This window comes from Jaculus jaculus, chromosome 16, assembly GCF_020740685.1.
Source record: "Jaculus jaculus isolate mJacJac1 chromosome 16, mJacJac1.mat.Y.cur, whole genome shotgun sequence".
Taxonomy (NCBI): Eukaryota; Metazoa; Chordata; class Mammalia; order Rodentia; family Dipodidae; genus Jaculus; species Jaculus jaculus.
In genome coordinates this window covers 17,113,681-17,138,080 of record NC_059117.1, presented here as the reverse complement: position 1 = coordinate 17,138,080, position 24,400 = coordinate 17,113,681, and the positions used below count along the sequence as shown (strand labels likewise).

Below are 24,400 nucleotides of genomic sequence, written 5' to 3'. Positions count from 1 at the left end.
CTCCCTTCTTCCCATCCTAGCTCCTCTCCTTTTGGGTGCATGTGGGGTGGCATGAAATCTTGCTTAAATCTAGAGGTGAAAATAAAAGATCCTGTGGTTTTCAGAAGTGTTGTGCTCCACGTCTTTCAGGACTGTTGGCTCTTAAAGCTTAAGGGCCTAGGAACTTTTCCTCCTGTATGCTTCGGTAAGAATTCTTTTCTTGACACATGTGAGTATAGTGCCCGGCTGTTGTCTGAAGGGTGACAGGGTAACAAGAACAAAGTGAGTCAGGACACTTAATGAAGCATCAACAATTAGTTGCACCACAGCATTTACATGGCCTGAAGTGCTGGTGAATATCTACTGAGTAACGGTGTGAAGGCAAAATGCTATGTCTTCGAGTTTCTGGCATTTGGAAAACCCAGTTTTCATATCCAAGGGCCTTGTATTAAAATGTTACCTACGGAGAGCAAGTTAAAAATGTAAGGTTATACCCTTAAGTTCCATTCTGTTTTTATTTTCCTGTAAAGACTGTACATGATTTGAGAGAGCTGTAAGTAGATACCCATGGCAACAACTAAAAATAATGCTAATTATTTTTGGCTAAATAGTTAATCAGTAATCCTTTTAAGGTTGTTATTCCCTTCCTCCGGGTCATTTGTACTATAACCTAAGAGGATATGATTGACAGTAACAGTGGTTCACCAGCTGTGGGCGCTAACCTCAACCCCTCAACCTAAAGCGAGTCAGCTGAGATGTTGCCTGGGCAGCTGAACCCCAGCCTGGAATGCAGGTCTGATGAAGTGCAAATCTGACGGCACACTTAACATCCAGAATTTAAATTCTGGAACGTGGCAGATATTTACCAGAGATCCAATGTGACCAGTTGGGCCTTTTGGGGAAAATTTTGTCTTGTGTTTCCTAATAATTATGTCTGTTCTCAGTTCTTCTCAGTGAGTTTTCCGCTAGAACCACACTGCTCAGTCAGTTAGCAATCAATCATTTATCCTGACTCTTGTACCAGGGACACCAGGATGAGTAAAACAGACACATTTCTGGCTGGCAGGAGGGCAGGGTGGGGGGGGGGTTGGTTTGTAAATGGTAATGGATGTGGGAAACAACAAGGAAAGAGAAGCCTTACTTGGCTCAGAAGGTTGATGGAAACCTTATTCTGGAAGAGATGGACCAAGGCCATATGGAGCTCCAAAGGAACAGCCTGCTCAAGCTGTGGAGGGTTAGAAGTGTGATGGCATTGAGACACTTACACATTTGGGGTTGGCTTGCTGTACTACTGGGCAGGGAGCCGAGGGGTGTATGTGTGTGTGTGTGTGTGTGTGTGTGTGTGTGTGTGTGTGTGTGTCTTTATAAATCTTTAATCTTCCATGGCTTTTTAAAATGTCTAATTAAATGTGATTATGTTCATTTTCCCCCAAGTATTATCTGAGCATGCTGTTAGATCTTCATGTATATGGAAAATGTTTCCTACCGGTTAAGAGAATTGTGACTTACTGGAGACCACAGGATCCACAATTAGGGTGCTTCAATCTGTCGTTAAGTTGCCTGAGTCACGGCCATACTTGTAGTTTGGAGGAAAAGTGAGTCAGAGCAGTGTTCCAGACAAAACGCTCAGACAGTGGTTTATGAAGACCCTCTCATTTGCTCAAACTTCAAAACCTTTCAGGATGAGGCCTAGATTGTGACTCCCTGTAACGTAGGCAGTGGCCTCCCTCAACCACGAGATCCTTGAGGAGCGAGACGTGGGTCTGTCTGATGCAGCAGGACTTGCAAGGGGCAGCGCGATTGGAAAGGAAGGCATGGGTGGTGGGGCGTAGTGCCCCTTTACTCAGCCTGCCCAGCACTCCACACATGCTCCTTGGAGGATCTCCACACAGCTGAGCTGTCTTAGAGAGAGCCATGCCTGGGAACTTGACCTTGATGAAGGGGAAGAAATAGCACCTAGGAGAGTTACAGTCGGTCTCCCACGTTGGGCTGTTGGGGTGTCTGGGGAATCGGCCAGAGGGGAGAAAGACCAAAGAGAGAGAGGGGCCAGGAGGAGGTGTTTTAGGAGTTAAAGGAGATGAAGAGTTCTTGAACGAGGTCAGAGGCTAGAACCAATGTGGAAAGGACTTAGTTCAGAACATTTAGCAGGTAAAACTGAAGAAAGTCAGCAATTGATTAGTTGTAGAAAATGAAATCTGAGGGTGGAATGAGTAAGTAAGAATGATTTAAAAAATTTGGTTTTGAGTGGCTGGAAGTCCTATTTCAAAAAACAAATTGGGGGGTGCAGAGAGATGGCTTTGCAGTTAAGGTGCCTGAGAAACCTAAGGACCCAGGTTCAATTCCCCAGGACCCACTTAAGCCAGACACACATGATTGGTGCATGTGCCTGGAGTTCATTTGCAGTGACTAGAGGCTCTATCAAGCCCATTCTCTCTCTCTCTCTCTCTCTCTCTCTCTGTTAAATAAATTTAAAAAATGTTTTAAAATTTAGATAATGTGAATTTTAAGGAAAGATTGGAGTCTAGAGTTTGTGAGCTATTCAGGTGGAAGGCTTGAGAGAGATACTGGAAGGCTGTAGGAGGGCAGTCATGGGCACGGGCTGGGGCTGGGTCTCCCTGGGGGGAGAAGCATACACCCAGAGGAGATGAAAGAGTGTCAAGGTTACAGGGTAGGAAGAAAATGAATCCACCGAAGGGGACTAAAGAAAGAAGATCAAAAGTTGTCTACTTAGAGAGTATAGTCAAAGGTGGAGGAGAATGGAGTGGAGATAACCAACTGTGTCTATAAAACGGAGAATGTAACCAGGAAAAGAGCAGAACGTGAAGAACCTTCCATGACTGGCACCGTCTTGGGCCCCTGCTTGGCTCATTTCTGTCTCTCCAGCCCCATAGCCTCCTTTGAGTTCTGGAATTTCTGAACAAGCTTAGGATCTTCTCCATGTGTCTACTGCACGTTCTGTATTCATTTCTACCGAAACGATCAGTCACTATGTTTAATATTTATTCTGCCCCCGTTCCGCCCCCTAGTACTGTAAGCTCCCGGAGGCAGAAGTGGGCCATCTTACCGTTAGGCCACTTGGCATGCAGAACGTCTGATAGGTGAGTGAGCCGGTGAATAGCTGGCTCTGGTGCCTTTTCCTTCTTTTCAACCAAACCTTCAAGGTTTTTTATGTTTTGCTTTTTTTCAAATTCCACACTTCCTCAGCTACATTCTGAGCTTGAGAGGGAGTGCTTACAGCTGCATGCCTTCATCTCACCGTACGCCTGCAAGAGGCCACCCATCTGCATGGAGCACACACAAATGAAGCCTGAGGCCCAGGGAAGCAAAACCTCCAAAGCAGGAAATCCAAGAAACCACTTGGGATTCAAGAAATGGGAAGAATGAGAGATACAAGGAGGCAGGGTGGCTCAGAGACAAGTGAGCTTGCTTTGAATTTTCAAACAGCACAGCACCTTGAAGCCAGCTGTGGTGATCCCTCTGGATCTGGGCCTCTCCTTCATCCTCTCCAGTCAGTGGTCTCAATGTGCGTGTCCTTACCCCACTCTAGTGACAGTGGTTTCTCCTCACAGAGGTGCAGGGCCTTATCTCTTGTTTCCAGCTAAGTACCTATTGCAAACGGTGCACATCAAGCAGTGTGAGCCTGTCACTTCCCTCAAAGAGAAGTTCTAGCAGCCTAACCCTCTCCCTGAGCCCATCCTGTAGGGGACACCAGTCTCTTGACAAGCTTCCCTAGTCCCAGGTAGCAGAGGTGTCTGTCTGTCCCTCCACTGACATCGTGTATAGAGTGTGTATTTCTGTGTGTTCAGCACAGCCTGCTTTTCTTCAGACTTGTAAGTCAGTAAGTTAGGTCACACAGGTTGGTACTTTAAAAAATGCGATTACAGAGCTGGGAATGCCTGTGATCCTAACATTCAAGAGGCTGAGTCAGGAGGTATCACTACAAGTTCAAGACTAGCCTGTGCTTCATTGCAAGTTCCAATACAGCCTGAGCTGCAATGTGAGACCCTGTCTCAAAGAGTGTGACTGCTGGATTCATGCTGAAAGGTAAATATAAATGAACAAAAATAGCTGAGAAGACAAGGGCAATTGTCTTTATGAAATTATCTTTGCTAATTAGCATATAAAAGCGAAGGTAGTTTGGAGCATAAGATAAATGGTCAGTAGTTTTGTGCAGGATAGATTTTAGAAAGAGGCTGTTCCCACTGAAACTACAGATTTCCAAGAACAAGACTTCTTTATTCCTCACACAACAAGCAGATCAAAATTTTCAAAAAGAAACATATGGACTGTCAGCACAGATTCAAACAATTCCAAAGGGGGAATACATTCTAGCCAAGAATTCTTAGAATATTCCAGCAAGATAAGAGAAAACTGAGCTCCTAAATAACAGATAATCTCCATGACTATTCATGCAACCAGCAAGTATTTATTCACAAAGTGTCCTAGTGACTTTATCCTTACACCCACAGCCCATCTGTCCACTTCTTTCTTAAGACAGGCCCTCTCCTTGAACTTGGAACTTGCTGTTTTTGTATAGACTGAATGACCAGGGACCCCTAGCAATCCTCCTGTCTCCTCCACGCCTCTCACAGCTGGGATTGCAGGTGTATGTGGCATCACCTGTCTTTTGCACAAGTGGTGGTAGACTTTGGATCCTCTTGTTTGTGCAGCATACACTCTTACCCATGATGCTATCTTCCCAGTCCCAATGAAGAGGGTTAGATAATGATTGACAGAGCTTGATGAATGGCTGGGTTTGGGGAAAGAAGTGGGAATTGGGATGACAGCTGCCACAGGCAGTGTCCAAGCTTTTGTCCATGTGTGGATGCAGTAGGTCATTAATCAGGAGAGGATCTAGGAGAAGCATTAGGACATGGAGACACAATCTGAATTCGTAGACATGCTTAACACTAGCACCATGGTTCTGGTGACACAGGAAGACAAGCTCCAGCCTGAGACTGGGGATCTTCATCAGGGCTTTGTTTTGTTTTGCTCTGTTTCCTTTAGGTTGTCTGAAGTTGTGGGAATTGTGTGTATTTCAATGTAAGAGTTACTGAAGTAAACAAAGATTACACAAGTATTTTCACTAATCTCTGTACCCTACTTTTATGCTTTCTATTACAACGTACATCCCATCTTATCTACAAAACAAATAAGTGAATCAATAGTCAAGGATGCTTCATGTATTTTCTGACTGTTGGGGTTTTTTTTTTTTAGGTTTCCATGTTCTATTCCCCCCATAGTTATGAGTCATTCCCAGTCATTCTAGACTCCTGGGTTCCCCATTCCATTTTATTTTATCCTGTATTTCCTTTGTGTGGTGGTTTGATTCAAGTGTCCCCCATAAGCTTAGGTATTCTGAATGCTAGATTCACAGCTGATAAAGACTTGGGAATCAAAGCCACCTTGAGGAAGTATATTGTTAGGGGCAGGCTTATGGGTATTATAGCCAGCTCCCCCATGCCAGTGTTTGGCATATTCTCCTGTTCCTGTTGTCTACCTTATGTGGTTCAGGGATGTTGTCTACCCTCTGCTCATGTCGTAGCTTTCCCTGCCATTGTGGAGCTTCCCCTTAAGTCTGTAAGACAAAATAAACCCTTTCCCCCCCACAAGTTATTCTTGGTCAAGTGTTTTACGGCAGCAATGTGAACCTGGCTGCAACAGTAATGTTGGTATCAGAGAAATACTGCTAGACACCTGACTGTGTGGCTGTGGCCTTTTGGAGCTGATTTTCAAGAAGAATGTGGAAGGATTTGAAACCTTGGCCTAAGAGGCGCCCTGCCGTGCTGTAAGTACAGCTTGATGGACTATTCTGGTCAGAGTTGCAAGACCTGAATGCAGTAAGAACTATGGACTGTGAGGTTTGGCTTGTGAGAGTGAGAAAGAGCTTCTCTGGACTGGGCTAGAAACAGTTTTTGTGAGAGGCTTGCTGTTAGGCCCGTGTCTTGAGAATTTGTGCAGGGTTACATTGTGTAAAAATGGACTGGTGTGAGCAGAGAGTAATGGCACAGAAAGAAATCTGTGCCAAATCTAGGCCAAAACTGATGCCTGTTCAGCTGCAATTGAATGATTACAACCATTGAGATTAGGCCAGCTGACCTGCATTGGGACAACAAAAAGAATGCAGACTTTTGAAGGGCCCTGAATGCTGAAGAGGTGCCCTGTTCTTCAAAGTCTGCTCTATCCCTCCTGGACTAACAAATTGGCATCCTAACTGGTATTTTGGAGTATAAGAAATGCAGGAAAGAGAGGATCATTGAATTTGCAATGTGGTCTTCTGTTTTGGAAAAGGCCATGGGCAGTATGAAGCAGGTTTGCTGAATGCTTGCATGGAGACCGATGAAGCCATGAGGATGGACCATGGGTTGCAGTGGAGACCCAGTGGAGATGTCAGGACCACAAGATGGCTGCTAAGGAAAGCTGCCAGTCCTAGATAAAGTTTTCCAGGATGATGAGTAGCCTAGCTGGAGGGGCAGAATTAAAATTCCAGAGACTTGTTGCTAATTATGATTATTGAACTTGGAAATTTGTCACTGTTGTTGGACTTGGAGCTACAGTTTGATGTTTGCCCTGGCTGTTTTTTATTTTATTTTATTTTATTTTATTTTATTTTATTTTATTTTATTTTATTTTATATTTTGGATTTTTGAGGTAGGGTCTCACTCTAGCCCAGGCTGACCTGGAATTCACTATGGTGTCTCAGGGTGGCCTAGAACTCATGGCGATCCTCCTACCTCTGCCTCCCGAGGGCTGGGATTTGCCCTGGCTGTTTTAAAGCTTGTATTGGTTGACTATTTCTTTGCTATGCCCAATGCCATCTTTTGTAGTGTGTTTATTCTGTGTCATTATGGTTTTTTTTTGGGGGGGTTCATTATGACTCATTTAAAAGACCTTGGATTATGGGGATGTTTGAACATCATTAGGATTGATAAAAAAATATGGGGATTTTTAAAGTTGCATGAATGCATTGCATTTTATGTCATGTATGGTTATCAGTTTGTGGGAGCCTGGGGATGGAATGTGGTGGTTTGATTCAGGTGTTCCCCATAAACTTTGGTGTTCTGAATGCTAGGTTCCCAGCTGATGGAGATTTGGGAATTAACACCTCCAGGAGGCAGTGTGTTGTTGGAGGTAGATAGAGAAAGAGAACAGAGAGGTGTCACGAGGTCTAAGGAGTGTGGTTTTTCAAAAAGCAAGAGCTGGTTAGCAGGGTTACATTTCATAAAGTTAGAGGACCACCCATTCACTTTTATAAAAAGAAACTGGTTTTTGAAAAATCATATGCATAGAATACTTGCACGTTGCCATTCATACCTTACTACTTTGCTTGAATATTGGTACATTTGTATTAATATAGCTTGTTTAGAACAGAAGATAAGTTAGCCAAAATCATGGCTCTGCAAAGAAATAAAGCTTAGAGTTAATATTTTACATAACTCTTTGTTAATTTACAAAAAGTTTTTAAAATTATTTATTTATTTGCAAGCAGAGAGAGAGAGAACAGAGAGAAGAGAGAAGAGAGACAGATAGAGAGAATGGGCATGCCAGATCCCGTAGCCACTGCAAACAGACTCCAGATGCATGTGTCCCTTGTGCATCTGCTTACAGGGGTCCTGGGGAATCAAACCTGTGTCCTTTGACTTTACAGGGAAATGCCTTAATCACTTAAGCAATCTCTCCAGCCCAATTTACTAAAAGTTTTAATAACAATTTACATGTTGGATTTTCTACCATATTGTTTTAAATAATCTTTCATAGACATTTCTATAACACTGAGAGAAATGTCGGTTACCAAAACTAATTTACTTTCATATTTCTGAGTGTGTTTATTTTATTTGTAATGTACACATTATATATGCACATATTCACTGGTGCAATTTTGTATTTGCTTTTTAAACCCAAACATGTTGCTGCATATTACTTATAACCATCATTTTTATGTTTCCAGAATATTCCACTCTTGCATTACCTAAAATTTTCCATTCTTGAGAAATTTACTCATTAACTCATTGTTTTCTTACTCCTCTTTTTTGCACACATACATGTGTGTGTAGACTATGTGAGTGGTATCTTGTGGGTGATGTATGTCATGTGTGGTAAATGCATGTGTGTGAAGAAGCACTTCCTGTCTGCTTGTGAGTGGAGGCCAGAGGAGAACATCCATCCTATGTCCTCTTGTTGCTCATCTGTGTATTTCTTTGAGATGGAATTTCTCCCTCAACCTGGAGCTACTGTCCATCAGTGAGCCCCAGCAAGTCTAGTTTCTCCCTATAGCAGACTAGGGTTCCAGATGTGCCTGGTTGGGCTCAGCTTTTTTTTTTTTTTAATTTTTTTTTGTTTATTTTCATTTATTTGAAAGTGACAGAGAGACAAAAAGGCAGAGAGAGAGAGAGAGAGAGAGAGAGAGAGAGAGAGGGAGAGAGAGAGAGAAAGAATGGGTGCGCCAGGGCTTCCAGCCACTGCAAATGAACTCCAGACACGTGTGCCCCCTTGTGCATCTGGCTAACGTGGGTCCTGGGGAATCGAGCCACGAACTGGGGTCCTTAGGCTTCACAGGCAAGCGCGCAACCGCTAAGCCACCTCTCCAGCCCATGGGCGCAGCTTTTTGTGTGGATTCTGGGAAGTCAAACTTGGGTGGCTCTGGCCAGAGAGGCTCTCATGCTGCAGCACTAAGTGCTCTTAACTAATGCCGTCTCACCAGCTCCTTCTTTTTAATTTAATTTTAATTAATTTGTTTATTGGAGGGCAGTGCCGGGACCTCCAGCCACTGCAAATGAACTCCACATGCATAGGCCACCTTGTGCATCTGGCTTACATGGGTGCTGGGGAATGGAACCTGGGTCCTTACCCTTTGCTTGGGACTTAGGGTCCTTAGTGCCTTAAGCACTAAGCCATCTCTCCAGCCCTTTCTTGTTCCTGTTATACTTAAGGCAGTCATCTGGGCTTGAGTGTAAAAATAGGAATAAGATTCTAGGCATTCCCTAAAGTTCTAAGAATTTTTCCTCCTCATTTGTCCCCTTTGGTTGAACAGGACATTATTCTTGTTTGAGCCAGTTGCTCTTTTCCAGTGAGTTTGCTGTTGTTTGTCCCTCCAAAGAGCACATTCTGGAAAGGTGGGCTGTGGGGTGGTAGTGTAGAGTGATGGAACCTTCAAAAGGTGGGACTTCATGAGAAGGAAGCAGTTTGGCTCCACCCTCATCAGCAAAGGAAGGCAGCCCCAAGGTCTCCCTAGGCCCTGGCCTCTTCTGCATGCAGTTAGTTCCCTCTCTGCTTGCTGGGACTCCACCAAAGGGATCTCCACCGTGTTTTTTGAACCATCCAGCCACCTTTTACCTTATGAAGTCCCCAGCCCAGTGTTCTCTTGCTTTACAACTATGGAGGAGAGCTTTGTTTTAGCATGTTTGGTTTAAAGTCCACAGGCTACTCCTCATAAAGACTGTTGAAAAAAATGAAAATTGAATTAACAACTTGACAAACTATGAAACGTTATGTAATCACATAATTTTTAAAAACAGCAATACTTTAATCATGCGCAGGACAGATTATGTTAATTTGTACACATTTACTTGTCTAGCGTGGCCCCGTATGAAAGTGTGTTGCTAGCCAGGCATGGTGCCACATACCTGTAATGCCAGCATTCTGGAGGCTGAGGCAGGAAGAGGAGGAGTTTGAGGGTCCATAGTGATACCCTGTCTCAAATAAGTAAACAAATATGAAAAATTAGCAAAATTTGGAAATTAAAATGTATGTTTCTAAGCTAAAACAAACTATTAACAAAGATAAATTATACAAATGTGGCTGCCAGATAAATTACATTATAATTTCGAATTCCACAAAGCTTTTTTCATTTTCCCAGAAGTTTTCTAAAAATAATTTTTAAAATCTCAGAAGAAAAGCTGTATGCAAGTTGTAGAAATTTTTCTTTCATAATGTTAAGCTCTGCTTACCAAGGTGGTTTCATCCACTCCATCCTCATATATAAAACATGGTTTGTTTGAACACTTGTGATCAAATGTTCAGTCTTATGATACAGCAAGGTACTGGTGTTTTTTTGTTTTCCTGAGTATGTTGTGTTTTACCAAGAAGTGGCATAAAGATAATCCATTTTGTAAATTCTCACAACTGGAATTTGGGAAAATTAACAGTTTACAAAAAAGTTACAGCACTTAACAAAAAAAGTTAACAAAATGCCTGGAGTGTAACTCGGTGGGAGTGAGTGAATGTATGTGCTTAGAAGAAGTGAGACCTTGTGCTCACTCCCAGTATGAAAGCAAAGATTTAGTAGATAACACACACACACATACAAATGAATTGGGACATTTTCTATTCCAATAGTATCTTACAAAGCATCTCTCAAGTTATTAACCAGAATTAAGGGAAAGGTTTACAAAGAAACAAGAGGTTTTTGAATGCTAGCTAACAAATGTAAAATGGAGGGTAGAATTTAAAGGTAAGTATCTTGTAGCTCAATGTAATAACTGATTTAGGCAGGGATCATAATGAATAGTGAAGTCATTGAGAAAAAGATTGTTGTAAAACAGTATTCTTACATCCTCAAAAAATCATCTCACAGATTATTTATTAAATACAAAGGAAAATTTTTTTCTAATGAAAGCAGTCGTCGCTCTGAACCAAGGGACTCGGGAAATGATCAATAGTGGGATGGCATGACTGTGTGCCTCCTGGCTGGTGGGGTGGGGAGAGACAGCCACACTCAGGTGATATTTTTTGGAAAAAAACAAGTATAGCCTGAATCTATCATAAAGAACTATCAGAAAAATATAGAATATGAGACATTCTACATAGTAACTGCCTTAGGCTCTTCAAGGTAGTGTTTGGAAAGCAAAGTTTAAAGAAAGAATGCTAAAAATTATCTGATTGGATCTTTGTTACAGGAAGAAAGTTATCTTCCTATTATCTGTTATAGTGTTATTATTTTCCTTAAGTGTGGTATTACTGGACATGTTCATACTGTATGTAAATAAAACTATGCAGCAACGTAGGAAGCCCCTAATTCCTAAGCAGATGCATACAGTATTAAAAGGTTTTTAGATAGTCTGATGCTTTACCTTTTAATAATATGTCCAAGATATAATCAGATTTATCATATTATCTGTTATGGTATTGTTACTATTTTCCTTAAGCATGATAATAACATACACAGTAATTAAGCAAATATGACAAAATGCTTATAGTGGATAAAGAATATGTAGTTATTCCTTGTAGCATTCTTTAACCATTTCTGTAAATTTGAATGTTTTCAAAGAGTTAGGAAGAGGGTGTCTTACATTTACCTTGGTGATATTCCAAGCCGAGGGCAGTGTGGCTCAGCCGTAGTATGTCTACCCAGCCACCCATGACACATGTGTACCCCTGGCACACACACACACACACACACACACACACACACACACACACACGTGCCCCGTTCCAACATCTTGTAACCAGTTCATTGTTGAGGTCTAGCTACATTAGCTAAACAATTCCAGATGTAAAATTGTGGGGGAAATGTTTAAGAATTTTTTATCTCCCAAATATCTTATGTTTATGGATCTGTTTCTGGCTGTATTCTATCTTCCTTCCCATGAAGCCATGACCCCAGTCTGAATTATTCCCAAACAATTCACACTTTCCCAATCAGTCTCTGCTCACTCCATCCTCAGCCTGAAATGTAGATCCCAGTCCATGGCTTGTCAAAGTCTATAATCTTTAAGGTTTAATGGAAATTTTTCTTCCTTTTTGAAAGTTTATTCTAGGCTACCATCTTACCTTCCAATTGGAAACAATCATGCCCTACTGAGTGGTCTCTTTACTTCTCTTGAAACAGAACCCATTCATCTTGCATTTTGGTCACTATACACAACTGAGATTTGCTAAAGAGAATGGTTCCTCTTACCTCTTTTGCATAAAGTGAAGTCCAGATTTCTTAGGCTTATGTATAAAGCTCTTGTGACTTGATGTCTGCTTTCTTTAGGACCTTATGTCCTCAATGAACCTGATGCAGTAGCTACAATATATCCCAATATTCCACTAGGAATTCCTGGGCCCCTTGGATGCAGGTTCCTCAATTCTGTGGGCTATGGACCATCTCCTGAAGGCTCCAGCCTGTGCCTGGTAGTGCAGGACAGGTCTCTTCTAGCCCAGGCTGACCTGGAATTCACTATGTAGTCTCAGGGTGGTCTTGAACTCATGCCAATCCTCATAACTCTGCCTCCCAAGTGCTCGGATTAAAAGCATGTGCCACCATGCCCAGCCCATTTCTTTATACTACAAAACTGCTGTTTATTTTTTAACCTTTTTTTTTTTTTTTACTGATAATTCTCACCCATGTATGTAATGCATTATGATCATAATCCCTTATATTCCCTTCTTTTGCTAACCTCTTCCACTGAATCCCTTCTACTTTCCAACCAGTCTGTCCTCTATTTTGATGTCTGTCCCCCACAACTCCATCATCTATGAGGGAATGTTGATGGTCAATATTATATAGGCCCTGTGCAGGTAATGACAGTCATAATGAAGTCATATATGTAATGGCCACTTCGTGTCCAGAGGCAGCATTCCAAAGCATCCTTCCCCATCTTCTGTCTCTTAGATTCTTTCTTTCTCCTCTTCCGCAATGTTCTCTGGGCCTTGGACGACATGACAGAGATGTCTTATGTAGTGCTTAGCACTCAACAGTCGCTTATTCTCAGTGCTTTCCTGAGTCCCGAGTCTTCCATATACCAACTATTGCAGGAATATAATATACTTTGTTTACTTTTTCATTGGTCAATAGATATTTGGATTGTTTCCATTTCAATATTATGAATAATTTTGCTATGAACATTCATGTACAAATTTTCATGTGGATATATGTTTTCATTTGTCTTGAGTATAAGCCTAAGAATAGAATTGCTGGGTCATATGGTAACTCTGTTTACTTTTTGAGGAATTGTCAGACTGTCTTTCAGAGTGACTGGTTCATTTTTCATTGGTGCCAGCACAGCATGAGGGTGCCAATTTGTCCACCATGTTTTATTCTCTCTCTTCTTTTTTTTTTTTTTTTTTTTCCGAGGTAGGGTCTCACTCTGGCTCAGGCTGACCTGGAATTCACTGTGTAGTCTCAGGGTGGCCTCGAACTCTCGGCGATCCTCCTACCTCTGCCTCCCGAGTGCTGGGATTAAAGGCGTGCGCCACCACGCCCGGCATATTCTCTCTCTTCTTAATTACAGTCTTCCTTGTATAGATGAGTTGTGAGCTCATGCAATAGCCAATGATGTTGATCATTTTGCTTTTCACGCCACATGTTTATTTTAAAGATTATTTATTTATTTATTTTTAAAGCTCTCTATTGTTTTTTAAAATCTATTTATTTATTTGAAAGAGAGAGAAAGAAGTAGAGAGTAAGAGAGAATGGGTGTGCCAGGGCCTCCAGCCACTGCAAATGAACTCCGGATGCATGCACCCCCTTGTGCATCTGGCTTATGTGTGTTCTGGGGAATTGAACCCTGGTCCTTTGGCTTTGCAGGTGAGCGCCTTAACCACTAAGCAATCTTCTCCAGTCCTTATTTATTTGCAAGGAAAGAGAGATGAAAGACACAGAGAGAGAGAGCGCACACAGCAGGGCCTCTAGTCACTGCAAACAAATTCCAGATGCATGCACCACTTTGTGCATCTGGGTACTGGGGAATTGAACCTGGGTTATTAGGCAAGCACCTTAACCACTGAGTCATCCCTCCAATCCTCAGCCCATATGTTTTAACGTACAATTATATTGATTAAATATGACATTTTATTTTCATATTTTGATTTTTAAATACTTTTGAGTCAAGTGGTAAAGAGAACTTAGGCTACCAATGTCATATTTAGAAAGCCACTTCATTTACAGCTAATCTTTAATAATGTCTAACAGCTTTATATAACAGTAAAATCTAAATTTAAATACTACAGCAATAATTTCACAGAAAAAAGTTCTATAAGATAATAAAACATACTTTCTATAATCAAGGATAAACAGAGAGATGAACTTTGCATCTATTATTGGATTTTTTGATCAAACAGCTTGTTTCCTATGGAGGAATGTTGAAACTCTTCTACCCCTTCTAGAGCAGAGCATCCACATCTGGAATGTGGACCATATGCGATGTCTCCACAGGGCTTGATCAGTCTTTGCTTTGAAAGAGGAAAGGGAGAAAACATAATGTGTTTCTAGCAAAAGAATACAAGGTCACAATCAATTTAAAGAATCTACAGAGTGATTTGAGGTGATGTACAGAATCACTAAACAAACAAAATCACAGCCAAACATTTTTTTTTTTAGTTGATCTGGACCTTAAAAAATATTTTCTTTAATGAAGGGGTATGAAAGGAAAAAAATAAGACCTTATACTTGCACAAGACACTTTCAATTCTGGCTCAAACATTGCACTTAAGGTAATATATATGTATATATGAACCAGTGCTGCAAATAAAATATAAAAAGGATAAATCTCTAGAATCTCAGGCATTTTCCCTGGTAGTAAGCTCTGAAATGATAGAATAGGGGGGAATAAACCTAGTTTTAGTGGATGTGTTTTAGGAAGATTTTTTTTAAAAATGTTTTTCATTTGTAGGAGATTTATTTATCTGCAAGCATATATATATATATATATATATATATATATATATATATATATATATATATATATATATATATATACTAGACAGACAGACAGACAGATAGATAGATAGATAGATAGATGGATGGATGGATGGATGGATGGATAGATAGATAGATAGATAGATAGATAGATAGATAGACAAATAGATAGATAGATAGTGGTGAATGACAGAGAGCCAGGGTCTCTTGCCACTACAAATGAACTCCAGACACATGTTCCATTTTGTGTATCTGGCTTTTTTTGTTTGTTTGTTTTTTGTGTTTCTCGAGGTAGAGTCTCACTCTGGTCCAGGCTGACCTGGAATTCACTATGTAGTCTCAGGGTGGCCTCGAACTCATGGCGATCTTCCTACCTCTGCCTCCCAAGTGCTAGGATTAAAGGTGTGTGCCACCATGCCTGGCTTTGTGTATCTGGCTTTTTAAATGGCTACTAGAAAGAACTGAACCCAGGCCAGTAGGCTTTGCAAGCAAGCACCTTTAACCACTGAGCCATCTCATCAGCCTCGAATTATAACACAATCTTGAATACAAATTGGAGCAATAGTGCTGAGGCTATAGCTCCAGTACTCTTGTACTTGTCTAGCATGCCTAAAGCCCTGGCTTCACCCTCAATACCACAAAACAACCAACCAAACAAAACAAACACTTAGTAAGCTAGCATCTAGAATCCCCATTCATCAGTTCCTCATCCGAGGATTGCACCTGTCAGTCTAGGGGAAAAATACCAGGGAGCAAGCCAGTCCAACCAACTGTTAGTGACTAATTATGTCTCTAAGTCTTTTGTAAAAAATGTATTCTCTTTCTCTTCAAGGGACTAAGACTTACAAAATGAACTAAAGATCTTGACGGTTTTTTTAAAAATAATTTTCTTTTTTGTTTTTGTTTATTTTTATTTATTTATTTGAGAGCAACAGATAGAGAGAGAAAGAGGCAGAGGGAGAGACAGAGAATGGGTGCACCAGGGCCTCCAGCCACTGCATCTGGCTTACATGGGTCCTGGGGAATCAAGCCTTGAACTGGGGTCCTTAGGCTTCACAGGCAAGCACTTACCACTAAGCCAAGTCTCCAGCCCCATCTTGAGGTTTTTCTTTCTTTTTTCTTTTGGTTTTTTGAGGTAGGGTCTCACTCTAGCCCAGGCTGACCTGGAATTCACTATGGAGTCTCAGAGTGGCCTCCAACTCATGGCAATCCTCCTACCTCTGCCTCCCGAGTGCAGGGATTAAAAGCCTGCGCCACCACACTTGGCTTATCTTGAGGTTTCTATGTTAGTAATGGTAATAACTTGTGACAAAGAGAATAAAATAATCAGAATTTATTAACAAATTCATTTGCTGCATAAAGTGTCTTCAAGGAAGTTAGAGTTGTTTATACTAATCCCAATAACAGTATTGGAAACACAGTAACTTCTTAAGGTGTTTTCTGTTTCTTTTTAAGGTGTTCAGGAATCTATAGCCCTTTTACAAAATATTAGTGTCAACCTGACATTTTTATTTAATATTTTCTGTCCAATGGACTTCATGCTTTATTAAGTATAAAGAAGTATAAGGCAAGTTATTTTTATTTAGCTTGTGTAAATGTTTCTTATTTCTATGTTGTTAGTTTGTAGAAATGATTCTTGGAAATATAGCTCCCATATTAAGTTATAATTTTAAATGATATTTCTATTTTTAGGGCTTGACAGTACTTGCCAGACATAGAAAACTGAGGGAACTTTCTCTATCTGAGTGTTCTAGAATCACTGACAATGGAATTCGGGTAAGACTATTAAAGTCTTCTGCTGAACTATAGTTAATTTGTGTAACTTTGTACATTTATACAAAACCTTATCCATTCATGTAATAGGGTCAGGATTTAAAAACATATTTGATAAGATGCTAGACCAAAGGGTTTTTATGTGTGTTTATATAGTATGTGTATTGTATACATGTTTCCACACATGTGTATGTGTGAATATTTGTGTATGTGTGTGTGGAAGTCTGAAGTAAGTGTCAAATGTCTTTCTCAGTTGCTTTCCTCCTTAGTTTGAAACAGGGTCTTGAATTGAACCCAGAGTTTATGTGTTCAACTAGACTAGCAAGCCCTCAGGATTCTCCCTTCTTTGCCTTCCCAGACCTGAAATTACAATGTGTAGTAGCCACACCTGGCCCTATTTTATTTTAATTTTTTTCGTTTTTTTGAGGTAGGGTCTTGCTGTAGCCCAGGCTGACCTGGTATTCACTATGGAGTCTCAGGCTGGTCTCAAAATTACAGTGATCCGCCTACCTCAGCCTCATGAGTGCTGGGATTAAAGGAGTGTGCCACCATGCCCAACCACACCTGGGTTTTATGTGGTGATGGGGATCTGAATTCCATTCCTCATATTTTACTTCACCCACTGAGCCACTACCTTAGCCCAGACCCAAGGTGATTAAAACAGAACAGGAGCTGGGATAGAGTTGGTAGAGTTGGTAGAGTGCTTTCTTAGCATACATATAGCTCTGGGATTGATCAACAGCTAGGCATGATGGAACACATCTATAATCCCTCACAATTTGGGAGGTGGAGGCCGGAAGATCAGAAGTTCAAGGTCAAAAGCATCCTTTGCTGTATAGTGAGTTCAAAGCCAGCCTATAATATGTGAGACCCTTAAACAAACAACAATTAAGCACCATCATGAATGAGTTTATCACTGAGACTCAATGTTAACGTGGTGCTTTACCATTAAAAATGCTCAGCTTTCTTCCTGGTGATTCTTGGTTCCAAATAAGTCAATACTCCTCCAGGAAACTGGGCCTTGTACAAAGCAGAAAGCCAGGCTCTGGGGGTCTTTGGGGCTAAATACCCTATTCTGAGTTTGTTTTCCTCTCAGATTATTTTAGGGAGATTTCTTGCCTTCTTTCTTTATAGTTGTACATATTTATTTATGAGGTATAATATAATAGTTAATACATATATATTTACAATGTGTACCCATCCACCAACCGTCTATTCATGCATGCAAGCATCCATCAGTCCACTCACTGACTTAGCCATAGATCTATGGGCTAGGGGTGATATTACAATACACAACAAAGAATGATTCCACTTAAATGTCAGTAGTACTGAAGCTGGGACACTAAGCTCTATGGTGTGATTCTAGGTCCCCTGAGAGAAAAGACCATCCCCTATTTGAGTTAGTAGCTCTAGTGGTTAGTTGTGTTTATTTATTTATTTTTTTTTTAATTTTGAGTGAGAGACAGAGAGAGAGAGGGAGAGAGAGAGAGAAAATGGGCATGCCAGGGCCTTTCAATCATTGTGAATGAACTCCAGACACATGTGTGACACTGTGTGCTTGTGTCACTGTGCGTCTGGCTATGTGGGACCTGGAGATTCAAACATGCATTCTTAGGCTTCACAGGCAAGTGCCTTAACTGCTAAGCCATCTCTTCAGCTTTGAGTTGTGGGTAATTGTGGATGTTTAATAAATGTTTAAATTGAGGGAATTGTAGCCCCAAATAAACAGTTAAAATAGTAGCATTTGTAATGTCAGATTATATTTCTTAGCATGACCAATTATATTTGATCAATAACTAGAAGCCATGCCATGGTCCTGACAATAGACTCTTAATATCCATTTTTTTTTAAATGTTCTGTGAAACTAGACATCAGAAAACTAAAATTTTCTGCTATTTGTTTTTAAGTCTGTAGACTCCAGGCAGTCCCCTCCCCACTGCCAATCCCCCTGGTGCCTAAAAACTGTACTATTTTTAGGTGGTAGGTATTTTAGGTGAAAATATTCACTCATATGCTAACTACATGATCATACAGCTGAATTTTAGTACATATTCTTTTCAGGATTAATCTTTTAAAAAGTACTCTTTATATATTTTCAATGATCTAAAAGATATTTTAAAAAAGAAATAAGGGATTCAGATACATAGGAACACAGAATTATTTAATTATTACTTGTACAAGATAAGATGTTCTATTCCCATTTGTGGACAGGAAATTTTTATATCTCATTATCCCTCCTAACTATTTCCCCCCTCACTGCTTTTGGTGTATGTGTTTGTGTAAGTGTGTGTGTGTGTGTGTGTGTGTGTGTGTGTGTGTGTGTTAGCTTTTGACTAGTTTTATCTCTTACAGAACTCACACTCCCAGGTATGTGGCAATTTTTTTTCTTCCTTGGCTCCTCCAAGCCCAAAGTCTCAAAAGGAAATAGAAGAAGAGTGGGGAGGAGAAAGTGACCCAAGAACCAATTTCACAATTCCTTATCTGGATTTACATGAGGGGGGAAGAGTTGACGTTGTTTAAGTTGAAATGCTTAGATTGTCCACAATTTTCTAAGAATTCCCTCTTATTACTTATGAAAGATAGCTATAAGAGATGGTCTCCTTACAGCATAAGGCACTGATATTTTTCATGTATTTAATATAACTAATGAGAAAATGAAGAGGTTTGTGCCCTGGATAGGTTTTGCAAGAGTCATAAACATAATAAGAATGAAACATGACCTCATGTAGCATTTGACTGGAGCCACAGCACTGTGGATTATGTGTCAGGAGCCTCAGATGAATTGGCCTTCAGGATCTGGCTTTCATTATTTCCCCAGCTTTCTTTCTTTTCTGAGAATATTAGATGTTCAATGATTATGCTAAAGTAAAATTATTTGGTACTTTGGAAAGTCCTTTTGGAAGAGATGTTTGTTATAGCACAGTTAAGCATTTCTTTTTTTTTTAAATTTTTTATTTATTTATTTGAGAGGGACAGGCAGAGAGAAAGACAGATAGAGAGAAAGAGAGAATTGGCGCGCCAGGGCTTCCAGCCTCTGCAAACGAACTCCAGACGCGTGCACCCCCTTGTGCATCTGGCTAACATGGGACCTGGGGAACCGAGCCTCGAACCGGGGTCCTTAGGCTTCACAGGCAAGTGCTTAACCGCTAAGCCATCTCTCCAGCCCCAGTTAAGCATTTCTTAAGAAACATTTTCCTTGAGTATTTTATGACTTTAGTTAAATAACAAAATGGCAAGTTTAGCAGAGGAATTGGTTTACATGGGGATGTTATAATACCAATAAGTTGGAAGTTCTATCATAAACTGTCTTGATAGAAGCAATGGAATAAATCCAGGTATTTATTTACTTTTTTATACTCCTTTATGAAAATGATGTATGCTATACATACACTCATGTAACATGCATACATATGAATATGTACATTTTTCTTTATGAAAATTACCTGTGAGTGAAAACCTTGAACTGGACAACACTTTGATTACTCTGCTGTTGGTAGGTTGAAGTTACTGATTAAGAAAAGGCATTAGCTGCTCTCAGAGTTCATAATCCACATCCCCATGGGGAATGCCATCCCTCAGTGGAATGGGGACAGGGAGGAGGGAAGTGATGGTATCAACACATGGTGTGTCCATACAAAGTATATACTTAATTTAAAAAAAGCAAGAGCATTAGGAGAAATTCAGGTTTCTTTATTATTCATTATTACCACAAAAACTGATGCATATGTATGCACTGAAGGATATGCATATATGTATGCATATATATGTACATACACTTCAGTATATACTATTAGATGACAGAATGCACTGAATATATGTCAAAGTACATATTTTTATACCCAAATTGTACATGGAGATGCTATGATATTATCATATATACATATGCATATGCTTCTAAACTAACACAATAAATCATGTCCAATATTCAAAGGAAATGATAAAAATTAGTTTGTGAATAAGTTATATTTTAATTTTAAAAATTAGTTATCCATATAAACAACAAGGTTCTTTTCCCTATGAAAGTATACAGACTAGTTCTCTCACAACAAACATAATGATAACATGTAAGGATGTGTGCCTGGTCATCAAGACCTAATTTTACATCCTTTTTGCTTCTTACCTGGACAAGATGTTAAATAATTCATTTAGCTTCGCAACAATCCTTTGCTGCTATAGTGAATGCATTTGTGAAGCAGACAGCAAGAAGCAATCTAGAATAGGACCCAGCTTTTTTGGTAAGCTTCCTGTAAATCTTTCTGTAAAGGGTTAGCTCACATAGGTTTTGCCAGGCCATATGGTCTTTGTCAGTTACTCAAATTTGTCATGATACCATGGAATTATCCATAGACACTATATAAACAAATGAGAGGGCTGAATTAATAAAACTTTACATATGGACACTGAAGTTTGAATTTTATATAATTTGTGTGCCATAGGATATTATTCTTTTGATTTTTAAAAAAAATCACTTAAAATATGACAACTAGATTGGCCATGGTAGTGCATGTAATTCAGCATTCTAGAGCAGATGAAGCATCATGATTTTGAGGCCAATCTGAGTACTAAACTGTATAAAACATCTAAGTAGTGCTCAGCATGGTTTGTGATAGTGGAGTAAATGTGCAAATACTGTTATCAATAATTACTATTATTTATTTATTTATCCAAGAAAACAACATTTACTAGTAAGTTAAATATTATTAGTATAATAGTTTAATAATTTATTTGTGCATATTTAAGCATAGGTAATCTTGAGAGCCAAATTATTCCTCATGATCAAGAGGATAGTATAGAATATGTTCTATGAAGAAATAGTTTACTCACTTTCAGTCTTTTGAATGACATAATGTCTTTTCTAGAGACAACTATATATCTGACTAAAAAATGGTGTAATACCACATGTTCATTGCTATTTCAGAAAAAAAGGATGAGAATTAGAAAATGGGTCATTAGTTCATTGAAATTGTAAAATTGAACATTTTCCAAATTGCCATTAATATGAGTAGACTATCTAGCATGCAAGCATACCCATTCCGGCACTTACTTAACAGTGCTAAGGCTAAATTATATATATGGTCCAAAGCTCCAGAAAGAAACTATTTTCACCTTTGTTTAGTCTAAATCCTTATACACTTCTATCACAAACTCAATGACACACACACACACACACACACACACACACACACACAGCGGCTTCATGCCCTTCACCTTCCATTCACATGTGGGTAAGACTGAATGAATCTTGGCGGAAGAGAAACCAGTAGGCAAAAAGGATCAGAAGGAAGATTCCTGTTGTATTCCCATACTAAATCCTGCAATAACCTCTAATTGTTAACTAGGAAGAGAAGATTCAAGACTTAGATTGTTCATCAAACCCAGATATCAGCCCCCGGTTGTGTAAAGGAGTCCTTTGAGAAAAATAACTATTGACATCTTGACCAGATACAGATGTGACCACACACAGAGACTTTTGAAATGAGGCCTGTTGACCCTCCCCACTTCAGAAGGAATGTGGGATCTCACCTGAGGTCTTAGGCACCCCTGTGCCAGCAGTCTGCACTGCTGCATGAGGTCTCAGGGGAGATGAGTGTATACAGGGTGGGCCATCACAGCATTAGAAGCTCTGTCTAAACAATGCTGGGATGACACTTTTCAATGCTGTGCCTGTTTTGGGTCTCCAAGCACCTGTAAGTAACCCCTCACCCATGTTCCTTCCGTAAGTAACCCCTCACCCATGTTCCTTCCGTAAGAAAGACCAATAAACTCATTGGGGTTCTCCAAGGAGAACTCTGGTGTAATTGGTCTTTGGTCTGTCAGGGGTGCCCTGATTATAGAGAGCTAGTGCAGGTGTCTCCCCAGAAAAGAGTATTAAGTATAAAGAGGATATCACTGTCAGAGATGAATGTTTGCATTTTAAAGCCCCCAACCCAGAATACAGTGCAGAGATGGAAGGCATGTGGGTGGCTCAGGTTCTCCTGCTGCCCCGTCGTTTGCGCCTGCCTTGGGCTTTGTAGTCGTCACAAGTTGGCTGACTGGTACCTGGAAGGTGGTTTCAGTGGTGAATTTAAAGATGTAGTATCTGATGACCACAGACAACTGCCAGCTCTACCTTCTGCTCATTGTCTTCTTGGGGCGCCTCTCTTCTGAGACCCTCAGTTTTGCACTAGCTGCTTGAATGCTTGATATAATATGTTCTCTTCTTTACTCTTCAACGTGTTCTGCTGTCCTCCTTATCCATTCTCTTGCATCATGAACTTATTTTTAATTGACTTTTAGTAACAGATTTTCTTTTCAAATAGAAAGGAGGTAGACAAGGAGATACGGAAGGAGAAAAGGGAAGGGCAGCTCTGCAGGACAAGCCAGGCCCTGCCTCATCGCTGGGGGGACAGCAGAGCAGGACCCACTGCTGTGTGTCTGGCTTGCAGCTGGCACAGGACCCAGGAGTGTTGAGGGATTTAGGTGGGTTTGTAGGGGTGGCTCTCCTCTTAGTGGAGTCTGAGGAGGATCTGGGCTTGCCTTAGACTGCCTGTGCCTGAGAAGTGAAAGCCTGAGAACTTGTGAGGCATCTGTGGTCCTCATATCCGTGAGGTCTGACGTACTCACCTCATTCAACAACAATCTTCTTCCCCAGAAAGGCCTCTACCTGTCCAGCCTGCTCCAGAGGTTAAGAAAGGTGGAATTCACGGACGCTAACAGCAAAGCTGCATTATTCTGATCTTAAATACTTGCTTTGATCCACTATGCTTTTTAACTAGTTACAAAATGTTTCTGCAAGATTCTATCATTTTTATTTGTTGATATCTCCACCCTCCAGTGTTCACCCAAAATTGATTTCAATAGCCTTTGACACATACTGACTCACAATGCCAAAGATGGGTTAAATGAGCTGTCTTTCCTAGCAACAATTCAAAGATCAACATCAGTTTCTCTTTAGTTTCCAAGATTAAATCCTTCAAGAATCATCAAAGTATGAGACTTTCTCTAACTCCACCTCTTCTCCGGGGATGAAGTTCTCTTCATGGTTTGCAAGAGAAGCCACAAGCAGGATTCCTGTCCAAATGATCTTATTGATCAGCCTTTGCCACCGCAGCAGAGCTCTGAGCTGTCCTGTACAGAGAGGTGGATCATGCAGACATTTGGCTCCACTGTTCAGGGAAGTTTACTGCCATCCTGTACTCCTGGTTAGCATTGGGAAATGTGACTGGGAGAAAGTTCTATGATGAAGATCCAAGTGGGTCGTGGACATCAAATTGTTTTGAAGTGTTTTAGGGGAAGAAGCTAAATAATTTCTCTGGTAGAATTAAAGAGGTAGCCATCTGACACTTTGCTGTAAAAGCAACATCCATTAAACCAGAAACAATTAAGAGCTGAATTCAGAAATCCTTGTCCATTGACTATCCACGCTGAACTTTGTCATAAAATAGCCAATCCCCAGAGACTCAAGGCACCTGGAATCAACTGGGAATACCAGACCAACTCTTGACAAGACACCGGGGCATTAGCCTTTCTTCAAAGGCCATGAGAAAAGGCAATAAACTCAGCATTCTGGTGTTGCTCTTGACACTAATATGGTTCCAATTGTAAAGGCAGCTCAATAGAATTTGAAACTTGCCAGACTTCAAAGGATGTGGGATTTGACATTATGTCAGATTCCCACAGCCTGTAAGGTTCCAGGGGATCTCAGAGTCATGGGCACCATGTTTTCTTGGCTAAGAAACAGCTGAAGCTGAGAATGCCTTATATCAGGCTTGGCATTTTGCTCATTCCCACTGAGGAGAATTACTTTGGACAACTGAAGTTCTGCTGAATTTGCTAAATGAACTGAACATCTGTTATTTTCACACTGAGTGTCCACAGAGAAGACCTATATGGGAATGTGTTAAAAACAAGATCATCCTCAGGAGAACTTTCCTGCCCTGTGAGCAACCCCAGGGATATTAGTTTATCCTGTGTAAGATGAAACTTCCCAGAGTTAAACAAAGGTTGTCAGACTGTCTGTAGACCAAAACAAAAAGAAAGGGAAAATAA

At 40.4% G+C, this 24,400-nt stretch overlaps 1 protein-coding gene across 2 annotated transcripts in view; it reads left to right on the top strand.

The window, feature by feature from the left end:
- The window catches only part of Fbxl13 (F-box and leucine rich repeat protein 13), a 205,543-nt gene that overhangs the window by 159,714 nt on the left and 21,429 nt on the right, over positions 1–24,400 (top strand). For both annotated transcript variants that reach the window (XM_045135824.1, XM_012947562.2), the window contains one exon: positions 16,292–16,375. In XM_045135824.1, the coding sequence (XP_044991759.1) occupies positions 16,292–16,375 (84 nt within the window). The remainder of the gene's footprint in view (positions 1–16,291; positions 16,376–24,400) is intronic.